A 23941-nucleotide genomic window follows, 5' to 3' on the forward strand; every position below is an offset into this window, starting at 1 on the left:
CAATTCAAGTATTCAGTGATGAGGGAATACCAGTAGAATTGGATTCTAAGGTATAAGCTACGGGAAAATTTGCTAGGTGAACGAGAAAACAGAAACTGAAGACTTAGCTTGATTGATATTAATATCCATTGAAACTCCAGCCATCCCAAAAGCTCAGGCGCGTTCCGACTTTTCCTCCGTTTTCTTCTGTCTCGTACCGAAGATGACAATACCACACACAGCAGCACTTGAAATCGCAACGAAGAGAGCACTCACTGTGGAGAACCAACCCACACCAATGCCCTGAATGCCTGGAAGCACTACTGCCGTACCGATGGCTGCAAAAGTGTACCTGATGAAGTAGTTGCCAGCTGGAAATTTACGGTCAGATTGTGTGTCATTAGGTCGATAGGAGAAAGCTCAGTATGCTTACCCATGACTTCAGCTGCCCTCTCTCTGAAGACATCTAGACAGTAACTGTTAAGGCAAGGGAAGCAGACCATCTGCGCAACGCCTTGCAAAAACATGCAGATAACGGGGAGAGGAATTCCGCCCTTAGCCTTGTCGATTGCCCATCCATAGATGATGGTAGTGGCTGGGATCACTACACCCAAAGCGATAAAAGCACTTCGCAGACGGTCTTCCGGAATACGTCGCCCCCTCTTGGCGATCCACTTCTTCACAGTGTAGTCGGCATATCGGCCGCCAAAGAAGGTACCAACGAGATATCCTGCTCCAGGTGCCAAGAAGAAGAATCCTGACTGTAAAGGGGAGGTAAGGTGGAATCTCGGGTTGATAACGTAGCGAACTGGTGTCAAAAGAACCTGCATATTCCACAGGACTGACGATGCAGCAACACCCTGAGTGTATAGTCAGCTGATGATACACGTTGGTGAAGGGCCTTACCGCCGTAGCTAAACATCCACTAGGACTGCCGTTGGTTTACCGTAATCGGTCTGGTGAACACCTCAAAGGCTCGTTGACGACGAAAAGGCGTGGAAGACTCACCACAATGAGGATCTTGGGATATCGGAAGAGATTGATGACCCGGAACGGATTGGCCCACTCCCAGATCTGCCCAATCTTCTCTTTGGTCGTCATTCCCTCCAATTCTTCAGACCACTTTCCGTGACTTGTTTCTGGGAGGAAGGCGACTGCCAGGACCATAGCAGCGCCACCGAGAGCGCCCTGGAACCAGAAAAGAGATTTCCAGGTTGAGTACGTGACAATTACACCTCCGATGAATGGACCAAGTGCAGGCCCGATCCTTATGAAGAGTACATGTATCAGCCATGGATGTTCGGTCGACCAGAAAAGGGCAGAGTGGGAAGGGGCTGGGACTCACAGAGTGCCTCCAAGAAACCAACCCAATGCCGTGCCGCGTTCAGTCGGACGATAAATGTCACTGAGACAGGCTGATCCAACGATAAGGAAAGAGGTTCCCGCAAATGCAGTGATTGACCGGAAGATGAAGAAAGCTGGTAGGTTGGGGGAAACCGCTGTGGCCAGTGAAAACGCGCAGAACAACACTGTCGATATGACGAAGATCTAGGACATTTAGTTCAAGTGCAGGGTGAGATGTATGCCAAATTGGCCGATTAAAAGCTGACTGCAACTATGATACATGATGGTGAGATGTACAAAGGTGGTTTTGCTTACCCATTTTCTACCGTAGACCTGACTTAGTGGGCCCCAGAAGAGAACGCCAATGCCCATCATTAACAGAAAAAGAGCATTGGTGAAATTGATGACAGTTCCAGTTGTGTTGAAAGCCGCTGCCACCTCCGGCAGCGCTGAAAGCACGAGCAGTGAAGCTAGGTTGATGCCTAAGCCACCGAAGGACACAATGGCAGTGATCAGCCGCTTGCGACCGGGTGTAAAGCGATCGTAGACTGTCTCATCTTCACGGTACGAGTATGGTCGGCTGGGTGTTTGAGCAATGATGTTCACACCCTTCTCAGCGTTGGAGGTCCTTAACGCCAGCAGGTCGGGAGGCAGCTCGTCCTTCCTCGTGGGAACCTCTGACAATGTGTGTTCAGACATGGTGGACATGATGACGTTGATGATTCGAACATGGAGAAGAAGCAACAGTAGTGGAGAAGCTGTATTGACAACTTGAACTTCAACTAGGCAGCTGATGAGAGCGAAGAGTTGAAAGAGCTCGAGTTGAAAGGAGAGCGACAGGGATTGCCAAGAAAATGTGTCCACCAAAAACAAGAATAACCAGTCCTGAATTGTTCCGTTTCTTGAGGGGGGCAAAGCGTTGTATATAAAGCATCAAAACCATACCAGAAAAATGTCAGAAAATTCTCGGCTGCATACTTATCCACCTCGGGATCAAGATTCCGAAGTCGGGCACTGGGACTATCACCTCCGAAACGCCTTCAAAGACATCATCCATGGTCTTTGTGAGAAAAAAGCCCCAAAACCAGCAAAAATGTTTCATTGGGCCCCCGGTCTCTGGAGCTGTATGCTAGCGGAGCGTCTCCGCAGCGGGGAATATCTGCAACCTTTTACGTCTGTCACCTCCACTTCGGGTTGGAATCAGGCTTTGATATTGGACAAGGGCGACAACTTGGAGCTCCACTGAGGCTGCAAGTGTCTTATCTAACATCATTCTCCGGGTTAGAAAAGTTTGGGCCACCTTGGAAAATACGGAAATGAGCCGGGGCCGGGGCGTGGGGGTTCACCTGGCATTTCTGGCCCCTCCTGTCGGCGCCGCTGAGCCGGCGCAGGGCAAGAAGGCCGAAATCGCAGCCCCCGAGGTCGGCCGGCTTTGAGGCCTCCGAGAGCCGTTCAAGGGCCGGACACGGGTCCGTCTACAGTCGGAGCGTCGCACAACGTAATGGTGCAGGAGCATTGTACACCGCCTGTCCCTGAAATGAATGGACACCAGCTTGTTCATTTTCTGTAAGGGACTTTATCGTATTACCGCTACATCGTGTTTGCGCCCGCTAGAGGCGTAGTACGACAGTAGCTCCGATTCTCGGAGCAATGAGACCCGAACTAACACTTGAAGTCTGAGTCAAGCAAGTGCTTTGACAGGCCTTGATTTTCATTTTTGATCAATCAACTCTCGACAAAGTACTCAGGTGAAGGAAAGTTTCGATTCCACTCGCCACATTATTGCAAGATTGTGGACAATCGTGTAAACTTGCCTGACTGACTCCTCAGAAGACTACACCTCCCCGATGCTAACTCTCGCGAGCACAAACACTCGCCTAGAACCTACGGCGAAATTTCCGACTGCCGAGTGCCTTCATCTAGTCTTCCAATCGTACTGCAAGCTCCAGGCGTATGCGGCGCGGTAAACATCTTGTTCATGCCACCACTTGCCAATGATTTGCATGCTCACCGGCAGTTTTGTTCCCGAACCTTTCAGAGGACCTTCTTCAATCGGAAGCATACCAATCGGCATAGCCAGAACCGGATGGCCCGATTGATTGAATGGGGCGGTATTAGCAGTCAGTCCGACTTGCTTTCCAATCTTTTCGAGCGGGGACGCGTCATAGGGAGTATGGGAATTGGCAACGTAAGGTAAGTTCGGCGTTACCAAAATATCAAATTCTCGCAGAGCATTGTCATAGCCGTCTCGCAGCTTTCTGCTGAGATTCGTCGCCTTGCCAAGCAACTCTGGGAACACTGCTTGCGCATACATACCGTTGAGATAGATGTTCTTTGACGAAACGTACGCGTTGTCCCACTGCTCTTGGGTAAGATTCTGAAACTTGTCTGTTAAGTCGGTCATGATATGGCCTCTCCTGCCGAATGCGAGGTTTCTCTTGGCCAGGTAGCCTCCGCTCTTGCTGATGGCAGTCCAAATCGCTGCTCCCTTGGAGTGAAATGGAATTGAGACTTCTTCCACGGTCGCCCCAAGGTTTCGGAAACACTGGATAGCAGCCTCGACACAAGCCTTGACGCGAGGTTCCACAGACGGCTGATTCATACCTTCTATCAAGATGCCGATCTTCATCCCCGATAGATCTTTCGGGTTGTTTAGCTTCGTCAGGTTGTCATAGTACTTGGGAACGTTGTCTGTGCTCGGCGCTGCAAACGATCTGTCGTCGATATTGTCGTTGCCTGCAATGACCTGAAGCATCAACGCGTTGTCGAGAAGCGTTCGTGTCATGGGTCCGACGTGGTCATTAGTAGGCTCATTCGAGCCGCAAGCGGTGTATGGTACGAGTCCAAAGGTCGGCTTTAATCCGTAGAGGCCGCACCATCCGGCAGGGACACGGATAGAACCGCCTTGATCAGCGCCAAGAGCCATGTCTACGTCTCCGTTGGCGACTAGTGCCCCTGGGCCGCTTGAGCTGCCCCCGCTGCTGTAACCTTTGGCATAGGGGTTATGTACGTGCCCGGTTGAAGAAGAGCTGCTCGTAGCGGAATGACACATATTCTCGCATACTGACTTTCCAGAAATGATTGCACCAGATTCTAGCAGCCTTGTAACACACGTTGCGTCGGTGTTCTACTTAGGTCAGTATGATTGATCAGAACAACATTAAGCCATGTTGATTTTACTTACTGGGATGTAGTCCTTTACAAAGTCGGTTCCAAGAAGCATTGGAACGCCCTTGACTGCGATGTTGTCTTTGATGGCTATCGTTTTGCCTGCCAGCAATCCTTCGCCCTTGGTCTTGTCCTCTACTCGGCACCTCCAAGCCCAAGCACCCAAAGGATTCTCCGAGACATCTGGAAATCGAATGTCCTCTCTTGGGAATCTTTCCTCATCTACTGGAGGCACATAATCTGCGATGTAGATTGTTATTGGTATGCCTTTAATCAAGGCTTGGACATGCAACCTACCAGGGAGTGACATAAGATCCACCACAGACTCGTGGAACACGGCTAGAAGCCTCTGGTATTCATCTTTTTCCTCCGGTTTGATCGTAACGCCCAGTGCCCGCAAGCTGTCGTCCAGGACTTCTGCTGTCACTGGGTTTGCCTTTTCTACTTCCAATGAGAAGACAGACATATTGTTAATATGCTTCAAAGGGATTCAAGACTTAGAAAGTTTCAGATTAAGCTGGGAAATGGATTCTGCACATAGGCTGTGGTCCGTCCCTGACTGGGCATCTATCAAGGCGTCAAATGTGAGTTATTATGCCCGGCCTAGATCGCGTGAACCGTACTAAGATAGGTAAGTCCACGTCGGCATCGTTGGGCGAACTGCCTATCTCTATCTGCCTGCTCAAAAACGACTTATCTTAGCGTCTTCGGGCGTCCGAAATTCCATGTAAGTTATCGAGCGATCGGAGGGAATGAACCGGCAGTAAAACGCACCTTAGGTGCCTAGTTATTCGCCGCCATCGCCTTATCTCGTGGAATATCTCCCCACCATCAGCAATACCCCGCTTGGTATCAACCATATCGCGATAACGCCTGATTGGCCTCCACGAGACCATCTTGCATCGAAGAGCCTCACCTTGAGCTGGATGTAATATATCATGGCGCCTTTACACATTGAATTCTTTCTTTTTTCAACATCTCTTGTGCCAGCTCAGATAGCTAAAGTAGTAAACACGGCTCTTTTAGATTTTCTCTAGTCGCTGAAATCCATCATCCACAATCCGATTACTCTCTGCCTTTACCAAAATGGTTCATGTTGAAGAAAGCTTGCAGATACCTCGTGATTTTGAGGGTGAGTCTGTTGTTACTCTCACCATAGTCGCAGTCACTAATTCGATAACCCCTAGGTTTCGGCGAGGACGGCTTCGATCCAAAATGGCCAAACGGTGCTCGTATTGCGGTCTCCTTCGTCCTCAACTATGAGTATGTCCGATTTCGACTAACTCTATGTTATTGTTACTAAACCTGAGTCTAGGGAAGGCGGAGAACGAAGCACATTAGACGGAGACCCTTTCTCAGAACCGTACTTGTGGGAGAAAGGCGCATCTGGTGGCTACAAAGAAGGCGCCAGGTATCTGAATGCTGAGCAAGACTTTGAGTATGGCAGTCGCTCGGCCTCCTGGCGTCTTATCCGTCTCTTCAAAGAGTTTGGTTGGAGCTTCACTACTTACGCTGTTGCATACGCGCTCAAGCGCAACCCCACCTTTGCAAAGGCGCTGGTCCGAGACGGGCACGAAATCGCTTGTCATGGACTCAGATGGCTGGATATCTGGAACTACTCGCTCGAGGAGGACAAGGAGTACATTAGGCAGAACATTTTGATGCTGAAAGAAGTATCAGGTGAGATGCCCGTCGGCGCTTACTTTGGCCGTGGTACACCCAATACCCCCTCGTTGTTCCCGGAAGTATGGAAGAGTCTTGGAGGAGAGTTTCTCTGGTCTTCTGAATGCTACAACGATGATGTTCCATATTGGCTCGACTTGCCATGGGAGAAGGAGTTGCCAGAGGAGAAGCGAGAAGGCATGCTGCTCATCCCCTACAATTACGATTGCAACGACGGAAAGTTCCACATGTCGCCCGGCTTTGGCAGTTCTGTTGCGGAGACTTATGAGCAGTATTTGAAGAACACCTTTGATTGCTTGTACAGAGAGGGCGGCAAGTTGATGAATATTCCATTGCATACACGTATCATTGGGAAACCAGGCAGATCGGAGGCTTTGAGGAAGTTCATGAAGTACATTGCGGAAAAGGAAGGAGTTTGGGTCACAACGAGACGAGACATTGCCAAACATATGAGAACAAAATTTCCATACAAGGCAAACAGGGAGTGGATGAAGGGTAAATAAATCACATGTATGTAGTTAATGTCAAACTGTTTGAAAGACAATTGCCGAAGGCTTCGTGAGAATTTGATCTTGATCGTGTCATGATACCATCCTACTTTGAGATATGGAGTCTTCTCTGGCTCATTGGAATCGAGGACTGGCTCGGGGAAATGAACCAATGGATGTAGACCAGCCGAAAGAAACGGAGAATCGTGGACAATTATCGCGCAATTGGTAGTCGACCAAACACCGCTTGTTGTTAAGATCCCAAGATTTCGGCCAGAAAGCTCCCTGTTGTGACAGTCGAATGCCGAAAACGGCCAGTTGACACAAGTAAGGTCGGAGCCTCCGATCGGAGGTGACTGCAAATAAAGTCGGATGTTGTCCGAAGAGACTAGCCCTGCACGGATTAGTTCCAACAACCGACCGCATTCAGGCGACATCCGCAAATTTGAGGAGGATCCGACAGCTATGTAAATCGGATCTCCGCCCCTATCGTCCGAACGAAGTTTTCGGGGTCTCCAGCACGACAAACCTTGGCATCAAAGGACGGGCATGACGTCCGAAACTCAGTACTCTGCATCACCGCCCCTGGCCACGCCCGGGGCCGTAGCTGTAAATCCCCGGAAGAGGGGCAGGACTGCGTGTACGAGATGCAAAAGTCGTAAGCAAAAGGTACTTATCCAGAGCCAATCAAGATTGCACGAGGGACGTTTTTCTCTGATTTTAGCTTCAGTGTGACGACCAATTTCCTGCTTGCTCCAATTGTCGTAAATCAGGAGCACAGTGTGATAAGGCAGATGTCGCCGACGACGCTCCATCGACTGCGTAAGTAGTTGGTAGTTCAATGCCCATCAAACTGACATGTCTTTGGATCCAATGTGTGTGGACTGAACTCTGATGCAGGTACACACGGGCTCTAGAAGAGCGAGTAGTTTTCTTGGAGAACAAGCTAGCTCAAGTCCCTATTCCAGAAGCAACCGAAACTCCGAGGGAAACCGCAAGCAACTACTCGGTTTCGTCAGGTAGAGACAAAAATGCCCTTAGTGATGTAGTAGCACATGTCTCGTTGGGAAACTTTGAGGCTCCAGCCTACGTTGGGCCATCATCGGGACTCTCCCTAGCTCTGAATCTTGGCGAGATGGTTCAAGCGACTGTCTGGAATAAGATGTTGCCAGACATCCAGGATGGAACCGCGGGCAATCAAGCTAATTGCATCAATCCTAGTCCGAGATGTATTACAGTGGAAGATCTCCTGGCTCATAGCGTCAAGGAGCCTCCGAGTGATGAACAGGGGTCTCAAATGCTCAAGGCGTACACGTCTCAGCTGCACTCTAAGTACCCCTTCCTCGAGCCTGAAGAGTTGTGGAAGTTGCATAGCGAGAGACTTACCCTGGCTGCCAAACCACCACAAACTCTCACAAGGGTTGAACGCTTCGGTATCTTCAAATTGTATCTCGTGTACGCTATGGGGGCGACCTTAGTGCAACTGACTCAGAGAGGGCCAGTTTTATCTCCAGAGGTATGATCTTGCGCTATTATGAAATCGTATCACCGAGACGACTAACAGAATTCCCCAAGGCTCTCTATATCACTGCCTTGCAGCATATCTCAGCGGCCAGAGAGTCGAGAACAGTCCAAAACATTGAGGCAATGACGTTACTTGTTATGTTTCACCTTCGATCAACATCTAGCCATGGCCTTTGGTACATGATTGGCTTAGCAATGAGAACATCAATCGACTTGGGCCTGCATCGTGCTGCACACGAACAGAATCTTGATGACCCTCTCGTTCAAAGAAGACGCAGACTTTTCTGGTCTGTCTATTCTCTCGAAAGGACCATAGCAGTGTCACTCGGTCGACCTTTGAGCATCGCAGACAATCAGATTGACGTTGAGCTTCCGAATAGCATCATCAACGGAAGTCCATCTGCTTCGATAATCGTGGGGAACGATATAACACTGGCACTTGTTCTCTTCAAGCTCCGCAGGATCGAGTCCAAGATTCATCACTCGGTCTATCGCACGGACAAGACTTTGGACGCACTCCGGCCTAAATTAGACCGGCTGCATCAGAAACTCAAATTCTGGCGGGACTCTCTGACGGACTGGATTCCGGCAGGCCACCCAGATCTGAACTATGCACTCCTACTCTACAATCGTGCCCTCCGTCTCCTAATTCAGCCATTTTTGCCGATATTACCAGCAACAGACCCATTCTACGGACTGTGCATGCGAGCCGCAGGTGATATCTGCCAAGCACACAAGAGATTACATCAGACCCTGGATTACGGCCACAGCTTCATCGCAGTCCAAACAGTATTTGTTGCAGGAGTCACTCTCGTGTATGGAATCTGGACCCAGGGCAATGCCCTTTGGTCGGTCCCTGTGTCAAACGATATCAGAGCTTGCTCCCTGGTGCTTTTCGTCATGAGTGAGAGGGCCCCCTGGGTACGCAAGTATCGAGACGCTTTCGAGGTGCTGGTGAATGCAGCCATGGAAAAGCTTCAGGATAACGAGACTGGTCTTGCTGATATGGCATCGGCCCAAATGAGAGCCGGGAAAGCATCGAGTGCTACTGAGAGTTGTGGAATACAGAATCCTGGTCTCAGTGGGAACGAAACCACAACACGCCCGGGCGATAGCAGTTCAAATCAGTTCTTGATGTCCGACGACGGTGGAATAGCGGTGGGAGAGTTCGAGGGCGCTTGGCCAATGGTCGCAGAGCTTGCTAATTGGATCGATCAGGATACGGAAGGTGGAAGTCCCGTATGGATGCCGAATTTTGAGTTGTTACAGAGCCTTTCAGGTACCTGCAACGAATAATGTAGCAATCTAACATTGTTTCTACAAATGATAGATCTCAGTATGAATTTCAATGATACATGTAGCAGTGTCACTTGACTGTTGGCCTTTTGGCAGAACCTGTCGTTGCTCGGAAAGGGCTGTTGTGCCTACTGATCACTTGCCGCAAATGGAAAGATAGATTTTGATGAATTTATTCAAGCAATTGAAGATGCTCGATATTCACACTCAAACCTTAGGTTGCGTGACAACTTGAACAACAAAAATGCAAATGAGTACACAGATACTCCAGGACATGATACTTTAGACCGTATACTTCTCGCTCACAGACTCTGCACCGGGGCTCTTTCCGATGGTCTGTTGAACTTCGGTCCCCTCAACTGAGTAAAAGACTCCCCGAATGGTATCAACACTCTCACCGGGGAAGAAGCCCTCCGACGGTGCCATACACTCAAACCCTGTGTTTGCCTGCGCCTCCAGCTCTCGTGAGTAAACCGAAATGGGCCAGATAACACAGGCTATGTAGTAAACAAACGAGCCCATGGCAAGAGAAAGCAGGAATCCAAGCTTATACATGTTCTTGCTTGCCTGATTGACGGAGTCGGGGTCCAAGTTCCCAGCAATGCCGTGTACAGTAAACGCAACGCCAGCGACCCATGCGGCAACCGCGCGCAGATTCCAGCCTTTGTAGTACGTGTACGGAGCGCCCTCTACTTTTGTGTACAAACTTGGGACATGGAGGTTTCCTCGACGGATAATCCAGTAGTCTACAATCATGATCTGGAAACTCGTTAGCTCGACGAGGATTAGGTTCTTGTAGGGATGAAGACGACTTGTACTTACGCCGCAGGTTGGCATTAGGAAAACGGTGTATGATCCCAAGAAAGTGAGGAAGGAACTAGCGCTGGCGATGATCTTCCACGGTACACAAAGAGGCGCAAGCAGGGCACATATTACCTGACCTCTAACTATGTTTATGTACCTTGGCCAAAGTCCGCTGGTGTCGGCGCCGACAGGGAGAGAATTTGAGCCAGCATTAGTCGCGATAATCGCCAAGATCATGCCCTGATACACCGATTAGCAAACTGAAAGGCGCTCTGGACGATTTTTATCTTACCGCGGAAGCGAAGAACATTCCAGCACGCGCTCCAGGAACCCAATATTCAGTCAGAATGGCGTTGTAGAGATCCCAGACGTTCCAGTAGCTCTTGCCAAGAACACCAGCAGCCGCGCTAGTTGTTGCACAGCTAAGGAACATGACGAGCACCTTACTGACCAGAATACCAATGGCTTGTGACCAGGTTGCCTGTGCTGGACGTGTAGCGTACCGAGCGACATCAGGTTGGTTAACAAGGATCGGGCAGAGCGCCGCCATGACGCTGTTGATCGCTTGGATCATGGGCCACACAAGCGCTGCGCCGCTTAGAGACTTTGCTCCAAAGTTGAAGCCACCCAGGCTCCCACCATTTGCATGTACTGCCCATCCCAGGACGCCGACTAGACCTGCTGTTGTTGCCACTGACTTCACCACAAATAGGTGGCGAAGAATAGTCGGATGGACGAACATGACAGGGAACTGAACAATCCAGAAAATAAAGAATGCCAATAGGTTCTTGGAAGTGATTCCCGCGCTCGTTGGTAGGCGATTGGGAATATTGTCCCATCTGGAGCCGAATATGGCTCTGAGGGCCACTGAAGTGAGCATGCCACCATAGAATGACTGAGTTGCGAAGTAGATCACAGCGACAGAGGCGCGCACGACGATGAATAGCTTTGCACCACTAACGCCACCAGCAGCACGAACGTATACGGGAAACCCGACATGATAGCGAGTTGCACCGCGGGAGTTGAGGATAACCACGACACTAAGGATAGCTGAGCCGATTACAGCTGCAATCATTCCGTGCCACCATTGCTGCGCGTTGACTGTCAGAAACTCCTCATAGAGGACTGTGGAGAAGAACTTAGAGTCAACTTACCAAGCCGATTGAGATGAGAGTTGCTCCAAGATTGTAAGAGCCTGGAGAAAATGTTTGGGTCAAGTAGTACGTGAAGAAGTGTAAGGCTGTCCAACTTCGGTGCTCTTCAGGGCAAAATCAGCTAATTACTCATTGAGTCCAAAATAATTTCAAATAACAACTGACCTGGAGGAGTAGGCAGCAAGTCTTCGTTAAAGTATGCCGTACCCTCTTCGGGATGTTCTCTGGTTTGGATGAATTGTTTGAACTCTTGCCGGGACAAGCAGGCTCGTTTAAGCCTCGTCAACAACGTCATTGTTCAATGCAAGTTATTGAAACAATTCGAAAGCTCCTTGCTTTGCCTTTCAATAAGCTCAATTAACACACATCACGAAGATTCATGTCAAGTTGCGGTTGTTTCGCCGTCAGTATTTATCAAATTGAGGTTGTATTGCCTTATCATGAAACTGCCTTCTTCCCTCATAACGCTATCCCATCTCCAACTCAACCTTTCGATAAGAGCCAATCTAGCTGCCAAGTTGGCATCTACAATCAACCAGACGAGCGTATACTCTCTGATAACGTGGCTTGCAAAGGAGCGAATCATGCGGGATAAATATTAGTGTCGGACATCCTCCGAGAATGATAAGCGAGCGACATTGGCAACCAGCCGACAGCATCGGATGTTCCGACTAGCAAAGACTTTTGTGGAGTCCACCGCTTCAAAACTTGCCGAAATCCCTTGTTGGCCTGGCCTAGCCATGACGCACCCATTTTTTCAACAGTCAACGTTGAATTCGCCCCCCTTCAACTTTCCAGCCCAATTTTTTCGCTGCCGAATCCGGAGCCGATATGAGGCCAATTGACCAATCTTTGACGGCGGTGATCCGAGTCTTGGCTCCTCCGGATGCTGGTATCCGCTCTCAACGTCGGATTGTACCACGAAAAGTTTTCATGCGCTGGTTCTTTTACGCATAGTTTCAGCCGCATGTCCTTTTTGCATTTTCAAATCATTTGGCCATAATCTACGCTGGTATCTTTCCTATCGAATTTCATTACTTTGTCCCAAGTGATCGACTGGCCAGGGTTGCAGCATGAGGGGCGATCAAGAAACAACCAAGGCCGAAAAGGCTCTTCACGACCAGACAAACATTTTGCCTCTGAAGAAACTCCTAGTTGTCTTTGCAACTCTTGCAGTAACTTTGTTGGTCTCCTTCATCGACCAAAATGGCATCAGCATTACATTGCCGACAATTGCTGCGGACCTCAACGCGCAAGATACAATATCATGGGCGGGTACGTCATCGCTCATTGCCAACACGACATTTCAGATGCTTTACGGGCGCTTCTCAGATATTTTCGGCCGAAAAGCTGTATTTTTGAGCGCTATCGGTCTTTTGTCAATTGCGGACTTGCTCTGTGGACTTTCGCAGAACGCGACAATGTTTTACATTTTCCGTGGTGTTGCGGGCATCGGCGGAGGCGGTATCACGAATCTCGCCATGATCATTGTCTCTGACGTTGTTACTTTGGAGCAAAGAGGTAAATACCAAGGAATCTTGGGCTCAATGGTTGGTTTGGGAAATGTCCTCGGGCCATTTCTTGCTGCAGCCTTTGTTGAGAGGGCAACGTGGAGAGCGTTCTTTTGGATGCTCTCACCACTTGGTGTTATTGTCGGTGTTATCTCATACTTCTTCCTGCCATCTAAGCCTCCGGATGACGACTTTATGAAAAGTGTCAAGAAGATCGACTATGCAGGCTCATTCACCTCGTCGGCCGGCGTTATCTTGCTGCTTATTCCTATATCTGGAGGTGGGTAATTCCTCGACTCGATCCTGTCCTAATTCAGGGATTACTCACTTACTCTGCTAGGTGGCGCATATTTCCCATGGAACTCAGCGATGGTTATCAGTATGCTGACAATAGGAGCACTTGCTCTTGTATCTTTTGGCATTGTGGAGTGGAAGTTTGCCAAGCTTCCGATGATGCCAGGTAATTCCCGTCAATAAGAAAATGGCCCCAAGTGCCGGCTAACAACACTCAGTTCCCATATTCAAAAACAAAGTTGTCGTTGTCCTCCTGGCACAGTCGTTTCTATTTGGGGCAGCGTACCAGGGATACCTCTACTACATCCCGCTGTATCTACAGAACGCTCATCAGTTCTCTGTCATTCATTCAGCGGGGATCTACGTCTCCCTTGTCGTCTGTCAATCCGTATTCTCCATCATTTCGGGACAGTACATATCGAGAACTCAGCGCTATGGAGAAGTCATCTGGGCAGGCTTTGGCCTCTGGACACTGTAAGGAAATTCTCGATTCCGGCTACTACGTTTGCAACTGTCTGACAAGTGATACAGAGGAGCAGGTCTCACACTCATTTTCGATCGAAATACCAAGCCTGGAATCATCGTTATTCCTCTCCTGATCATTGGCATTGGTGTCGGGTTTATCTTCCAGCCGACTCTGGTGGCCCTCCAAGCGCACTCCATCAAGTCTCGCCGGGCAGTCATCACTTCAAATCGCAACTTCTTCCGATGCGCCGGCGGTGCTTGCGGATTAGCCGTCTCCGCGGCGGTTCTCCAAGCAACCTTGCGAGCGAACTTGCCTCCAGGATTCAAGGACCTTGCCAGCAGCACTTACTCCATACCGCAACTGAATGAGCAAGATATGTCCGCGGTTCTCGACGCATACATGGCGGCCAGTCGGGCTGTGTTTATTCTTCAAATACCACTCATTGGGTTATGCTTGGTGGGCTGTCTATTGATCAAAGATAGAGGCTTGCATCCGATTGAGGAGGCGAAGCCAGATGATACATCCAGTGAGAGTCGGGATGAAGAGATGGGGCAACCGAGTGAGAAGAGCTCACACGAAGGCAACCGCGATAGCGACAGGCAAGTGCTGGCCCAGCGCAACAGCGCACCGCAACAACAAGGCGGAAGCACGTGAGCTGCATTGCCATTGCAAGATTAGGGCAAAAGATGAGATCGGGACGGAATGTGGACTGATAGATCATGACTAATGTGAAAATGATAGACTAATAGATGGAGGATCGGAGGTAAACGTCAAAATATGCGTCGGCTATTAAAAGTTCCTGCTGATTGGGCCCCTGAAACCGGGTGTGGGCAACTTGAATAAACTAGCCGCTTTCATAACTTTCTTTCTCACGGTGTCAGTCGCCTCGTAAGTGTTGGCGGAAGGTCAAACCCGATCGGGCCGGGCGGGAGCGTGAGGAGAATTGCTCGAACGGCGATAAGTCAGTATCCACCCGGATGCGCCGCGACACACGCGACTTCGGTATGAACACCGATATGGCTGCTCATAACAGATCCACAACATCCTGGCATAAGCTGCCCTTCAACAGCCGCTTGCTGGAAAGTGAGGTTCCTCAGCCTAAAGGACCAAGTTACTTGGGTGACCTGATGGGATTATGCCGCCAAGAAAATACTTAGTGTATCCGTAATCCGCGGCCATTCGATAACCTCCGGCCGGGACCTCATCAGTCAAGCGGCCATAACGCACAGTTACCTGACTTTGAAGGTGTTTGGAGGCAGGTTTGTGAGATTTCGGGGCCATTCCGCTGCACGCAACACATCGGCGGGCGTCAGCCGTGCCAGCTAGATCCCTTCGAGTCATGGCGAACCCACATCACGAATTCGGTTCGTAAAAGAAACTACCATGTTCGGGACAAGCCAAGACGCACAATTCCAGGTGTGGATAATAAGGTGAGCGCGAGGCACGAGAACAAGAAATGCATGGCTGGATTTTCCGAGCCAGACAACTTGTGTCTGACGTGGAACGGGAGCAACACCGCGTTGAGCAGTGGCCCGTACGAAGGGTGGAGATCGTGGATTTCCCCATGCCTTCCCCACGATTCCTCCACGTATTGAGCTTTTGTGCCAGCCTCCGTGGGGGTCATGCCAGAGGTGGGGAGTGAACCACCAACGCCAGACGTGGAGTGCTCACCTGGTGACCCCAAACTTGGAGGTGGATCGTGTTGTTACACATGTGCCGCTTCATGGCGGACCTTCATGATGCGGGGAGCTTCGTTAAAAATGGGATGAATTATGAATGATTGAATGTGCTTGACCTCTGCTCGGTGTGTGTTGAGTTCTATCACGACCAGCTTCTAATCGTCCAAAACACCATTGAGCCATTCCCCTACTGTAGTACATCATGGCTAAGATCGCGTCCGTGCGGTATTACCGCGTAAAGCCCCGTTGGCTCATGGTGAAGATCACCGACGAGAATGGCGAGTATGGTTGGGGCGAGGCAACGCTCGAGGGTCATGATTTGGCTGTGGAGGGCTGTCTTGAGGAGATGATTCCTAGGATAGTCGGCCTTGAAGCAGGGTAATCTGATCAACTCATCCTCTCTAGAATTTGTCTGACTTATATGCAGCAACATTGAGCACATCTGGCAAATCTTCTGGCGCCATGGCTTCTACCGAGGGGGCCCCGTTTTCATGTCAGCAATGTCAGGCATTGACATTGCCTTGTGGGATCTGAAAGGTTCGTGCAACATTCTGAACAAAGATCTGGCATAGCCGAGAAAATTGTCTAACTGCTCATGATCGATAGGACGTAACCTGAAAGTTCCTATTTACGAGCTGCTAGGCGGTCAGGTCCGCAACAAGGTGCAAGTGTACTGCTGGATTGGAGGCGACAGACCATCAGATGTCGAAGCAGCAGCGCAAGTACCCAGATATGAACCAATTTCGAAAGATACTGACCTCTCTACAGGAAAAAGCGCATTGCTCAAGGCCTGACTTGTGTCAAGATGAACGCAACAGAAGACATGAACTGGGTTGACTCTCCCAGAGTCCTGAAGGACACAATTGAGCGTCTCAAGCAGGTCAAAGCTCTTGGTCTCGACGCTGGTCTCGATTTCCACGGCCGTCTTCATAAAGCAATGGCAAAGCAGCTGGCCAGAGCGCTGGAGCCATATGAGCCCCTCTTCATCGAGGAGCCCCTACTTTGCGAGCACCCAGAAGCCATTAAGCAGCTTTCAAATCAAACGACGATTCCAATCGCTTTTGGTGAGCGTCTTTACACTAGATGGGATATCAAACGCTTCCTCGAAGACGCCAGCGTCGACATCCTTCAACCAGACATTGCTCATGCTGGAGGTATATCCGAAACGAAGCGCATCGCGACTATGGCCGAAGCGTACGATGTGGCGATTGCCCCGCACTGCCCCCTTGGCCCCGTCGCCTTTGCGGCAAGTGTACAGGTCGCCTTATCAGCACCCAACTTTTCCATTCTCGAAATGAGTCTGGGAATGCATTACAATACTGAGGCAGGAGATATTGATCTCTTGACATATCTGAAGAACCCCACCGTGTTCGATATTGAAGGCGGTTACGTAAAGGCGCCGACAGGCTACGGGTTAGGCATTGATATTGATGAGGAGATGGTGATCAAGATTTCCAAAGAGACAGAGCCGTGGCAGTGCAAGGTCTTCCATGGCCCTGACGGCAGCATCAGGGAATGGTAGTTGAACGGCTCACTAGACGACATTGTAATGAAGTTTTAGCATCAGCACTAGTTATTGCTACTAGCATCTTGAAAATGTAATAGTCCATTCATCTGAACACGCAGTAGATACTAAAGGTCTGGGATCACATCACGTCCAACTTGTTCTCGGGTCATTTCTGCCAGTTTATTTGTGCTTTGAGCTATCGTTGGATGATTACGCTTGCAATCCTCTTGTCGTTCAAGATGTCTTGGCTGTAGAGGCTAAAGCATACCCAACCTCGGGATGATTTGCGTGGCCGCATAACCTTACAGAATCAGAGAATCGTAAAATGCCCGAGCCCCCACGCAAAATCACACCATGTTTACTCGGAGTAGTTCTCCCTGGCTCCTCGCCGATCTGGGATCAGGTGTCAGTCAGACCTGTAGCTAAGCGGGGAAAGCAAGTGCCGTTAAGTACAAGACACATCAAGACGTGGGGTTCACTCAGCTCAAGATTCCATCCCATGAGCAGTGCTTAAGCCTGCAGATCATATTGGTCCTCTTCCGGACCGGATGTTACTTGGTATTCTCACATCTCTAATTGACTACACATCCTCAAGTATCATCGGCCCATCCAGCCCCCATCAACAGTCAGCAGCTCTCCCGAAACGTACAAACTCCCCGCCCCCGCGAGAAACACCGTGGCACCCTTGAAGTCATCCGGGGTGCCCCATCTCCCCGCGGGGATCCTGGCCAGAATACTCGCTGCCCTTTCCGGGTTGTTGATCAGCGCCTCATTCATATCCGTTGCAACATATCCAGGTGCAATGGCATTCACGTTGACACCCTGACTCGCCCACTCGTTGCTCAGGGCCTTGGTCAGCTGTGCTATGCCGCCCTTGGCCGCTGCATAGGCCGGCACCGTGATGCCTCCCTGGAAGCTGACGAGCGAAGCCACGTTGACGATACTACCGCGGTGACCGTTTACCGAGTTCGGGCTGCGCGTGAGCATGTAAGCGCCAAAGTCTCGGCAAAGAGTCCAGACTGTCTTGAGATTGACTTGGAGGACCTCGTCCCAGTCGCTCATGGGGAACTTGTGTGCGGGATGTCTGCGTTGAATGCCGGCACAGGTGACTAAAATGCTGACATCGTGGCCATCGGCTAAAATGCGCTTAGACAAGCTTTCCACTTCCTCTTGATTTGAAAGGTCTGCTGTGTAGATGATAGCTATTTTGCCCAAGGCCTCGACTTGTGTTTTTGTTTCAGTGTTGCTTTCATCTCTCTTTTCTTTTGTCAATATCGAGCTAAACTGCAAAGTCTTGGTGATTTCTTACTTGGATGAGGATGATATCTGAACCGGCTTCTGCAAGGGACACTGCCATGGCCTGGCCAATTCCCCGTGTGCCTCCCGTCACTACGGCCGTGCGGCCCTCTAGAGAGAAGAGCTTTTCCATGATAGTCGGCATTGTTGTGTTTGTCTGAACAAATGTTGCCAAATAACTTGCCGCATTCCTGCCTCCTGAATATTCTTCATATCCTTATTGGAGTTACGACCCTGATGAGCTTCATGATGATCTCAAGCCTCCCCCCGTCTACGTACGACACGTTCGTAGACCCCCACGAGCCGTACCCGCATTATTTTCCGCCAGCTAGATCCGATTGTCGGCTCAAAACGGGTTTCTGCATGTTGCCAAACTCAGGTGATTCGTGTGCCGTCTCGTATGATGGGGTGCGAACTAGGTACCTACGGGGAAAGCTGACTTGAGATGTCAAGCCTTGAGAGAAGAGAGGGGAGCAACCACCAGAGACGCATCAGACCATTTCCGAACAAGTACACAACCTCTTTCGCGGATTCGTGGTCTCGCGTCCGACCCGCTCCCCGCATGGATTACGGGATGAATGGGGGTCAGCCCCGCAGATCCGGACCCGCAGAGCCGCTCGGACGTCGGGCTAGGCCCCGAACAGAAACGCCAGACAAGCCAGAAATACCTAGATCCCTTCGTGGGGGTCAGCTCGTTTCCTCATCCGGGGATGGTTTGGCCTTGTTGGCACGTCGTCAGAGTTTAGACGGGTTTAGCTCGGGGCACGTAGCACGGGGTTTGATGCGGGGTTTGAAGAGGCGATATTCATTGGGCGACGGATGACGCGAACTGCTATGGTGATCTATTGACGACAAGTGAAATGAGAAGGAGGGAGTTTTATGCAAGGCAACGAGGTGAATCGAACGAGTTGAAGTGAGAGCGACGGTCATGCGACACTGTTCTGAGAGCGTTCGAGACTCCGGGAAAGCGGGGAAACACAGACGGACTTCTGCAGCCTGTCGCCATCTGTGAGTGCTAGAAAAGCTTCATCATAGCTGGATAAGGATCGGCAGCTTGGATCAAGGTGAAGAGACAAAATGTTGAAACTCTGGACATAAATTTTGGGCCTTGCTACATGAACTTATTCAAGAAAAGTCTCAAACTTCAAGTGACGAGTGTCTGTAGCACTTCGAAGTAGGTAGTGAACTCATTAAGCAAATGTCTTTCCATCGATAAGGGCTTGTTCTATTCAGTCACACGCGTTTTCATTGTTTCAAAGGACCATATCGTTGTCAGAGGACTTGAATGAATTTCGACTTTGATCGTCAGGCCGACAGATTGAAGGACATGGCGTGAGATGCAGGGGTGTTGCTGTGTGCAGTTCAAAAGTGCCGATAGCCGGGCCACACTAGGTGGGACTTCTGAACACGTTGCCCAGAAATGTTGTGAAGTGCCAGGAGCTTGCGTTGCTGCAGTCCATGGTATCGCGATGTCTTCTAGTCTTAGAGCAATGGAACCTGCGCTTGAATACACCATCACGGGCTGCACCTTGGCCGACAGCGATGAGCTGACCAAAAACAACATCCCCGCCTTCTGGGCAGATCCCCACTGGCAACTCGCCTGGCGCCATCGGACGCTCGAGTACCACATCACACAGATAGCCAAGCGAACGCCGCGAAACCTCATCAATGACCCCGATACGAAGCGACACCAAAAGGCCGTGGATCCCACCACCGGGCGAATAGTGGGATATGCCCGGTGGATTCTACCCGCATCCCACGCCAAGAGCATCGGCGGGGCTCCGGCTTGGCCCGATGCCGTGGTTCCGTCTGTCAGTGAAGAGGAGGAAGCGGAGATCCGGCGCGTTGCCGCGACGGCTCATTGGGACCCTAAAGAGGAGTCAGATGAGCTGCTTATCCCTATCCGTGAGGCAGAGGATGAGATTCTCAGTAGGAAGGATTACATGCGTGTGTTGACAATTCCTCTACCTTGCCACCAGCATTTCTCGAGTACTTATTATACTTCTCCCATAGGACTGGACTACCTGGCGGTTCACCCGGACAACCAAGGCAAAGGCATAGGCACTGCTCTGGTCAAAAGTGGCTTATCAAGAGCCAAAGATTTGGGCCTTGACGTCTTCATACATGCCATGGAGGCCGGAGTGGATCTTTACAAGCGCCTTGGCTTCGTAGTTGAGGCGGAATTTCTCCAAGATGATACTAAATATGGCGGGGACGGGCATGTTTACAGGGCTCTCATGATCTTGAAGCAAGACCAATCACAATGAGCGTTTTGTCGACATTACAACAGAGGCTCGCATAACGTCACCCAAGAATACATACTTAGGTGTTCGAAAAGCATGGCCAGAAGGGTGCTCCCAATAATCCGAATGAGAAGTCTTTAGCGCTCGAGTGTGGGAGAAGTTCACCAACCCATGCTCTGGACATCAGCCGAACTACATGCAAAAGGCGATAATGTGCACTTCAATTTCCCGGTGGGAAATACAGACGTGAGAGGCGCCATATCCATCGCTGGTCTTGGCAATGTCTTCAGGTGAAAGTTCCTTCATTGATCAATACGCTATGATTCTCTTGAAACCTGTCCCAAAACCCAGTTTGTTACATGCATCTATTTTTGCAATGCCTTCTCAGCCTGAATCAACTCTGAAAACCCGTCAATCTGTTTTGTTAGGCTCTCTCCCTCGAGCAATGTGCAAGGCTTCCTCGGAAGCCCTCCGTAGCTATAGTATTCCTGTAGTGCCGCCTTGACGGAGACAAACCCTCCTTGAATAGCAGTCCAGTCACCGCGGGCCACAACTGCCTGCAGCTCTCTCGCTTCTACCAACTTGCCCTCATCCCAAAGCTGCATCAGCTTGACACAAGCAAGGGGCGCGATGTTTCCGGTTCCACCGATGATGCCATGGCCACCGACGACAAGTGTTTGCAGAGTGAAGTCGACGCTACCGCCGAATGTTCGGAATGGTGTCGTGTTGTTGTCGCCTTTCTTGGGGGCTGTAGCAGCGGCTATCCGAGCCAGCTTGCCAGTGTTACCGCAGGTCAGTTTCACGCCGACAATGTTGGGGTGACTCGAGAGGTTGATGATGGTGTCCGAGTTAAGATCGAGGCCGCTGCAGGCGCCAGGGTAGTTGTAGATGAGAAGAGGAACCGGACTTGCGTCTGCGACTTCGCGAAAGTGTTGTAAGATGAGGTCGGTGGTGAGAAGGCCACCGTAGTACGCTGGCGGAAGGACGAGTGCATAGTCGCCTCCTGATGTGCCGGCTTCTTTGCAGAGTTGAATGGTTTCCCTTGTCGACTGTGCGCCGCAGCCCACAATCAGAGGGAGTTCAGCCTTCCCTGCCGAGTCGAGCGCGGCTCGTGTGGTGCGGTTGATGAGTTGTCTCTCGTCGTGGTCGAGGTGCACTGCTTCGCCGTTGGAGCCGTGGGTGACCAGACCAGCGACGCCGGCTTTGGCGAGACGGACGGCGTGGGAATGTGTGGTCTCGACGTCTACTGAGTCATCGGAACGGAAAAATGCTACCGTCGGGACGTAGAGGCCGGAAGTCAGAGCCGGCCGTGCTCCGTGTTGTGTGCCGTTGCCGTTGTGACTGGCGGGACCGCCGTTTGCTGAGGGAGACATTGTGGACTGATTCTGCGGGTTTGTGGCACGAGGGAGCAAGTAGTTTGCGAAAGCAGATCCAGCAGCAGTGGTGGGATGTGAGGAGAGTTTTGGTAGATTAGCTTACTCGCGAACAAAGCTTTTGTAACAAAGAATTCATCCAAACTCAGAATGCAAGGGAGTCAGACAGACCAGCGCAACATGGATGATCATGGGATCGACTTTCGCCCCCTTCTCTTGTGTCGGTGTAAGTCGAGCACGAAAATAGGTAACATAAGCCGTAGGAACGACCCATGTAACCACGTAGTCTGAACCCCCACGCCGGCACCTCTTCCAAGATGAGTCTAATGGTAGACTATTTCGTGGTCCGAGGCCATCGAAAAGCCTCTTCCCTACCCCCCACAGAACGGAGGAAACGAAAGAGTCGGAGACTAAACCCGCGGGGGGCGGTTTCTGGTACCAAACAATTACGGTTTTCCCACCCACCAACCCCATCAAACTCCACTGTATCTTCTCCACAATGGTTTGCCCAAGCAGATCATGTATCTGGACTGTTCCGGGCCGGAATCAGCGTGTTGATCAGTCGAGTTGGTAACATCCGCGGTGGAAACCGGCGTGGTTTTTATTCCCTTACGCACGCGATTTCGCTGAATTTGTCGCTGGTTGGAGACTACTGCTTTGTGTGACGCAGGAAAAACCAGCAGATGCCAGACACTTTTCTCTTCCCCGTGGGGGTATTCTTGTTTCTTGTTTGCACGCGACCATGCGACGTACGAAGCCAAAAGAAGAACAACCCCATCTCGCTTTTCTTGCGCTTCCGCTAACCCTTACCCGGACTGGCGTATGTCCGGTCAGATTTCATCTCACTCTCTGCAAATGGATCGACACTGGCCCGGCTATGTTCGGTAACCCAACCCACGTTGGCTCTCTCAACTTTTTCTTGGTGACCGCTTGTGCTCCCGACGAACCCACCAGCGCCCCAGCGGCCCAGGGCCGCTCTCTCAGCTCGCATGCGCGATCAGGTGAGACAGTCGAGGCAACTGTCAGCGGGGATGGATTGTCATTCCCGACTTCTCGGGCGAGCCTCCCACACTGGCAACGGAAAAACGAGCCCGGTATTGCCACTTGGTCCAATCGGGGAATAGGTCATGAATATTAGCGGGATAGTTGCTGAATTGGACGAACACCCTTCTCTTCCTGACTCATTTGGGAGCCATACTGCGCTCTGTTTCCCACCACATACCTTCATGGGGACCCCGAACACACGAGGCGTGGACGAAGGGCTCGCTTGGAGCCAGACCCAGTACCAAAAGTGCCTGACTCCCCCAGTGCAGGGACAGCAGATCTCAAAGAGTCCAGAACGTCTCAAAAATCTGACAGTCACGGCAATTCTTGACGGCCAATCACCCACCACCTCCGAGCTCGCCCGCGGTAGAACAGATGACCAATAGAATTACGTAACTGGGGGCAAGACTTCGGGCTTCTTCACCGGAACTTATAAGTGGCTTTTTCGTATGTTGGAGTATGTGGACCACCTGGTCCGCATCACGAGGTTGAATTCTTTTTTCCTGGTGGGTTGTTCATTTCTCCTTTCATGTTTGGTGGTTCGGTTGGTCGGGCAAGCAACCTCACTCTTCTTGATATGCCCTCGTTTGTCTGAGCGTGATGGGCGATGAACGGGAAATCGCAGATATTACACTTCAACTTTTGGCAAGAGCGGGAGAAATTACGGAAAAAGAACAAGGCACGATGCCGTCTGCAACACTGGCATCAAGAGTCCGGACGGGAGCAGGAGCGAGCGTGGGTCAGGTCAACTCGAAGGCTACTCCAGCGGATGGCGGGGAAGCACATCTCCAGGGATCATACGAGCATAGAGGACGACACAAAACCATCAAAGACGCAACTCCAGGAACTGCCCAATATCCCGGAGATCACGGCCAGCCATTACCGCGCACGTCTACCACAGATATTATGAGGATTCTAGGTCCTCTTCCAGTGCGAAGGGCATGGAGGGTCAGGCCTGGCCGGGTATCACCAGATATCTCACAGGCACCCGTGTTGGAAGCTGTCATGCTTCATGAGCGAGGAGACCTGCAAGGCGCCGAGGACGAATGCTCCAAATGTCGGGGGGGAAACGGGATCTCACCAGAGTG

The 23941-nt window shown here is 50.8% G+C and overlaps 8 protein-coding genes across 8 annotated transcripts; 3 read left to right on the forward strand and 5 right to left on the reverse strand.

Moving 5' to 3' along the window:
- Positions 1 to 153: 153 nt before the first annotated feature.
- Positions 154 to 2022, reverse strand: N0V96_003066 (uncharacterized protein; the record flags this gene model as incomplete). Its single annotated transcript, XM_065756725.1, has 5 exons — positions 154 to 350; positions 413 to 839; positions 988 to 1246; positions 1325 to 1527; positions 1639 to 2022. The coding sequence occupies 5 exons, from the start codon at positions 2020 to 2022 to the stop codon at positions 154 to 156; spliced, it is 1470 nt and encodes a 489-aa protein (XP_065614492.1).
- A 1216-nt stretch (positions 2023 to 3238) lies between these two features.
- N0V96_003067 (uncharacterized protein) lies at positions 3239 to 4957 on the reverse strand (the record flags this gene model as incomplete). The annotated part of the gene is made up of 3 exons (XM_053189777.2): positions 3239 to 4450; positions 4508 to 4731; positions 4789 to 4957. The coding sequence occupies 3 exons, from the start codon at positions 4955 to 4957 to the stop codon at positions 3239 to 3241; spliced, it is 1605 nt and encodes a 534-aa protein (XP_053052700.2).
- Positions 4958 to 5577: 620 nt separating this feature from the next.
- N0V96_003068 (uncharacterized protein) lies at positions 5578 to 6677 on the forward strand (the record flags this gene model as incomplete). Its single annotated transcript, XM_053189776.2, has 3 exons — positions 5578 to 5623; positions 5679 to 5754; positions 5807 to 6677. 3 exons carry the CDS (start codon positions 5578 to 5580, stop codon positions 6675 to 6677), a joined length of 993 nt encoding a protein of 330 aa, XP_053052699.1.
- A 3087-nt stretch (positions 6678 to 9764) lies between these two features.
- On the reverse strand, positions 9765 to 11735 carry N0V96_003069 (uncharacterized protein; the record flags this gene model as incomplete). Its single annotated transcript, XM_065756726.1, has 5 exons — positions 9765 to 10241; positions 10305 to 10526; positions 10579 to 11376; positions 11441 to 11544; positions 11606 to 11735. The coding sequence occupies 5 exons, from the start codon at positions 11733 to 11735 to the stop codon at positions 9765 to 9767; spliced, it is 1731 nt and encodes a 576-aa protein (XP_065614493.1).
- Positions 11736 to 15592: 3857 nt separating this feature from the next.
- On the forward strand, positions 15593 to 16912 carry N0V96_003070 (uncharacterized protein; the record flags this gene model as incomplete). Its single annotated transcript, XM_053189773.1, has 4 exons — positions 15593 to 15768; positions 15818 to 15927; positions 15997 to 16060; positions 16159 to 16912. 4 exons carry the CDS (start codon positions 15593 to 15595, stop codon positions 16910 to 16912), a joined length of 1104 nt encoding a protein of 367 aa, XP_053052696.1.
- A 343-nt stretch (positions 16913 to 17255) lies between these two features.
- N0V96_003071 (uncharacterized protein) lies at positions 17256 to 17959 on the reverse strand (the record flags this gene model as incomplete). The annotated part of the gene is made up of 2 exons (XM_065756727.1): positions 17256 to 17290; positions 17551 to 17959. 2 exons carry the CDS (start codon positions 17957 to 17959, stop codon positions 17256 to 17258), a joined length of 444 nt encoding a protein of 147 aa, XP_065614494.1.
- A 1724-nt stretch (positions 17960 to 19683) lies between these two features.
- On the forward strand, positions 19684 to 20254 carry N0V96_003072 (uncharacterized protein; the record flags this gene model as incomplete). The annotated part of the gene is made up of 2 exons (XM_065756728.1): positions 19684 to 20142; positions 20207 to 20254. The coding sequence occupies 2 exons, from the start codon at positions 19684 to 19686 to the stop codon at positions 20252 to 20254; spliced, it is 507 nt and encodes a 168-aa protein (XP_065614495.1).
- A 547-nt stretch (positions 20255 to 20801) lies between these two features.
- N0V96_003073 (uncharacterized protein) lies at positions 20802 to 21809 on the reverse strand (the record flags this gene model as incomplete). The annotated part of the gene is made up of 1 exon (XM_053189770.1): positions 20802 to 21809. The coding sequence occupies one exon, from the start codon at positions 21807 to 21809 to the stop codon at positions 20802 to 20804; it is 1008 nt and encodes a 335-aa protein (XP_053052693.1).
- Positions 21810 to 23941: the final 2132 nt, after the last annotated feature.

This window comes from Colletotrichum fioriniae, assembly GCF_027942845.1.
Source record: "Colletotrichum fioriniae strain IMI 355084 chromosome Unknown scaffold_3, whole genome shotgun sequence".
Classification (NCBI taxonomy): domain Eukaryota; kingdom Fungi; phylum Ascomycota; class Sordariomycetes; order Glomerellales; family Glomerellaceae; genus Colletotrichum; species Colletotrichum fioriniae.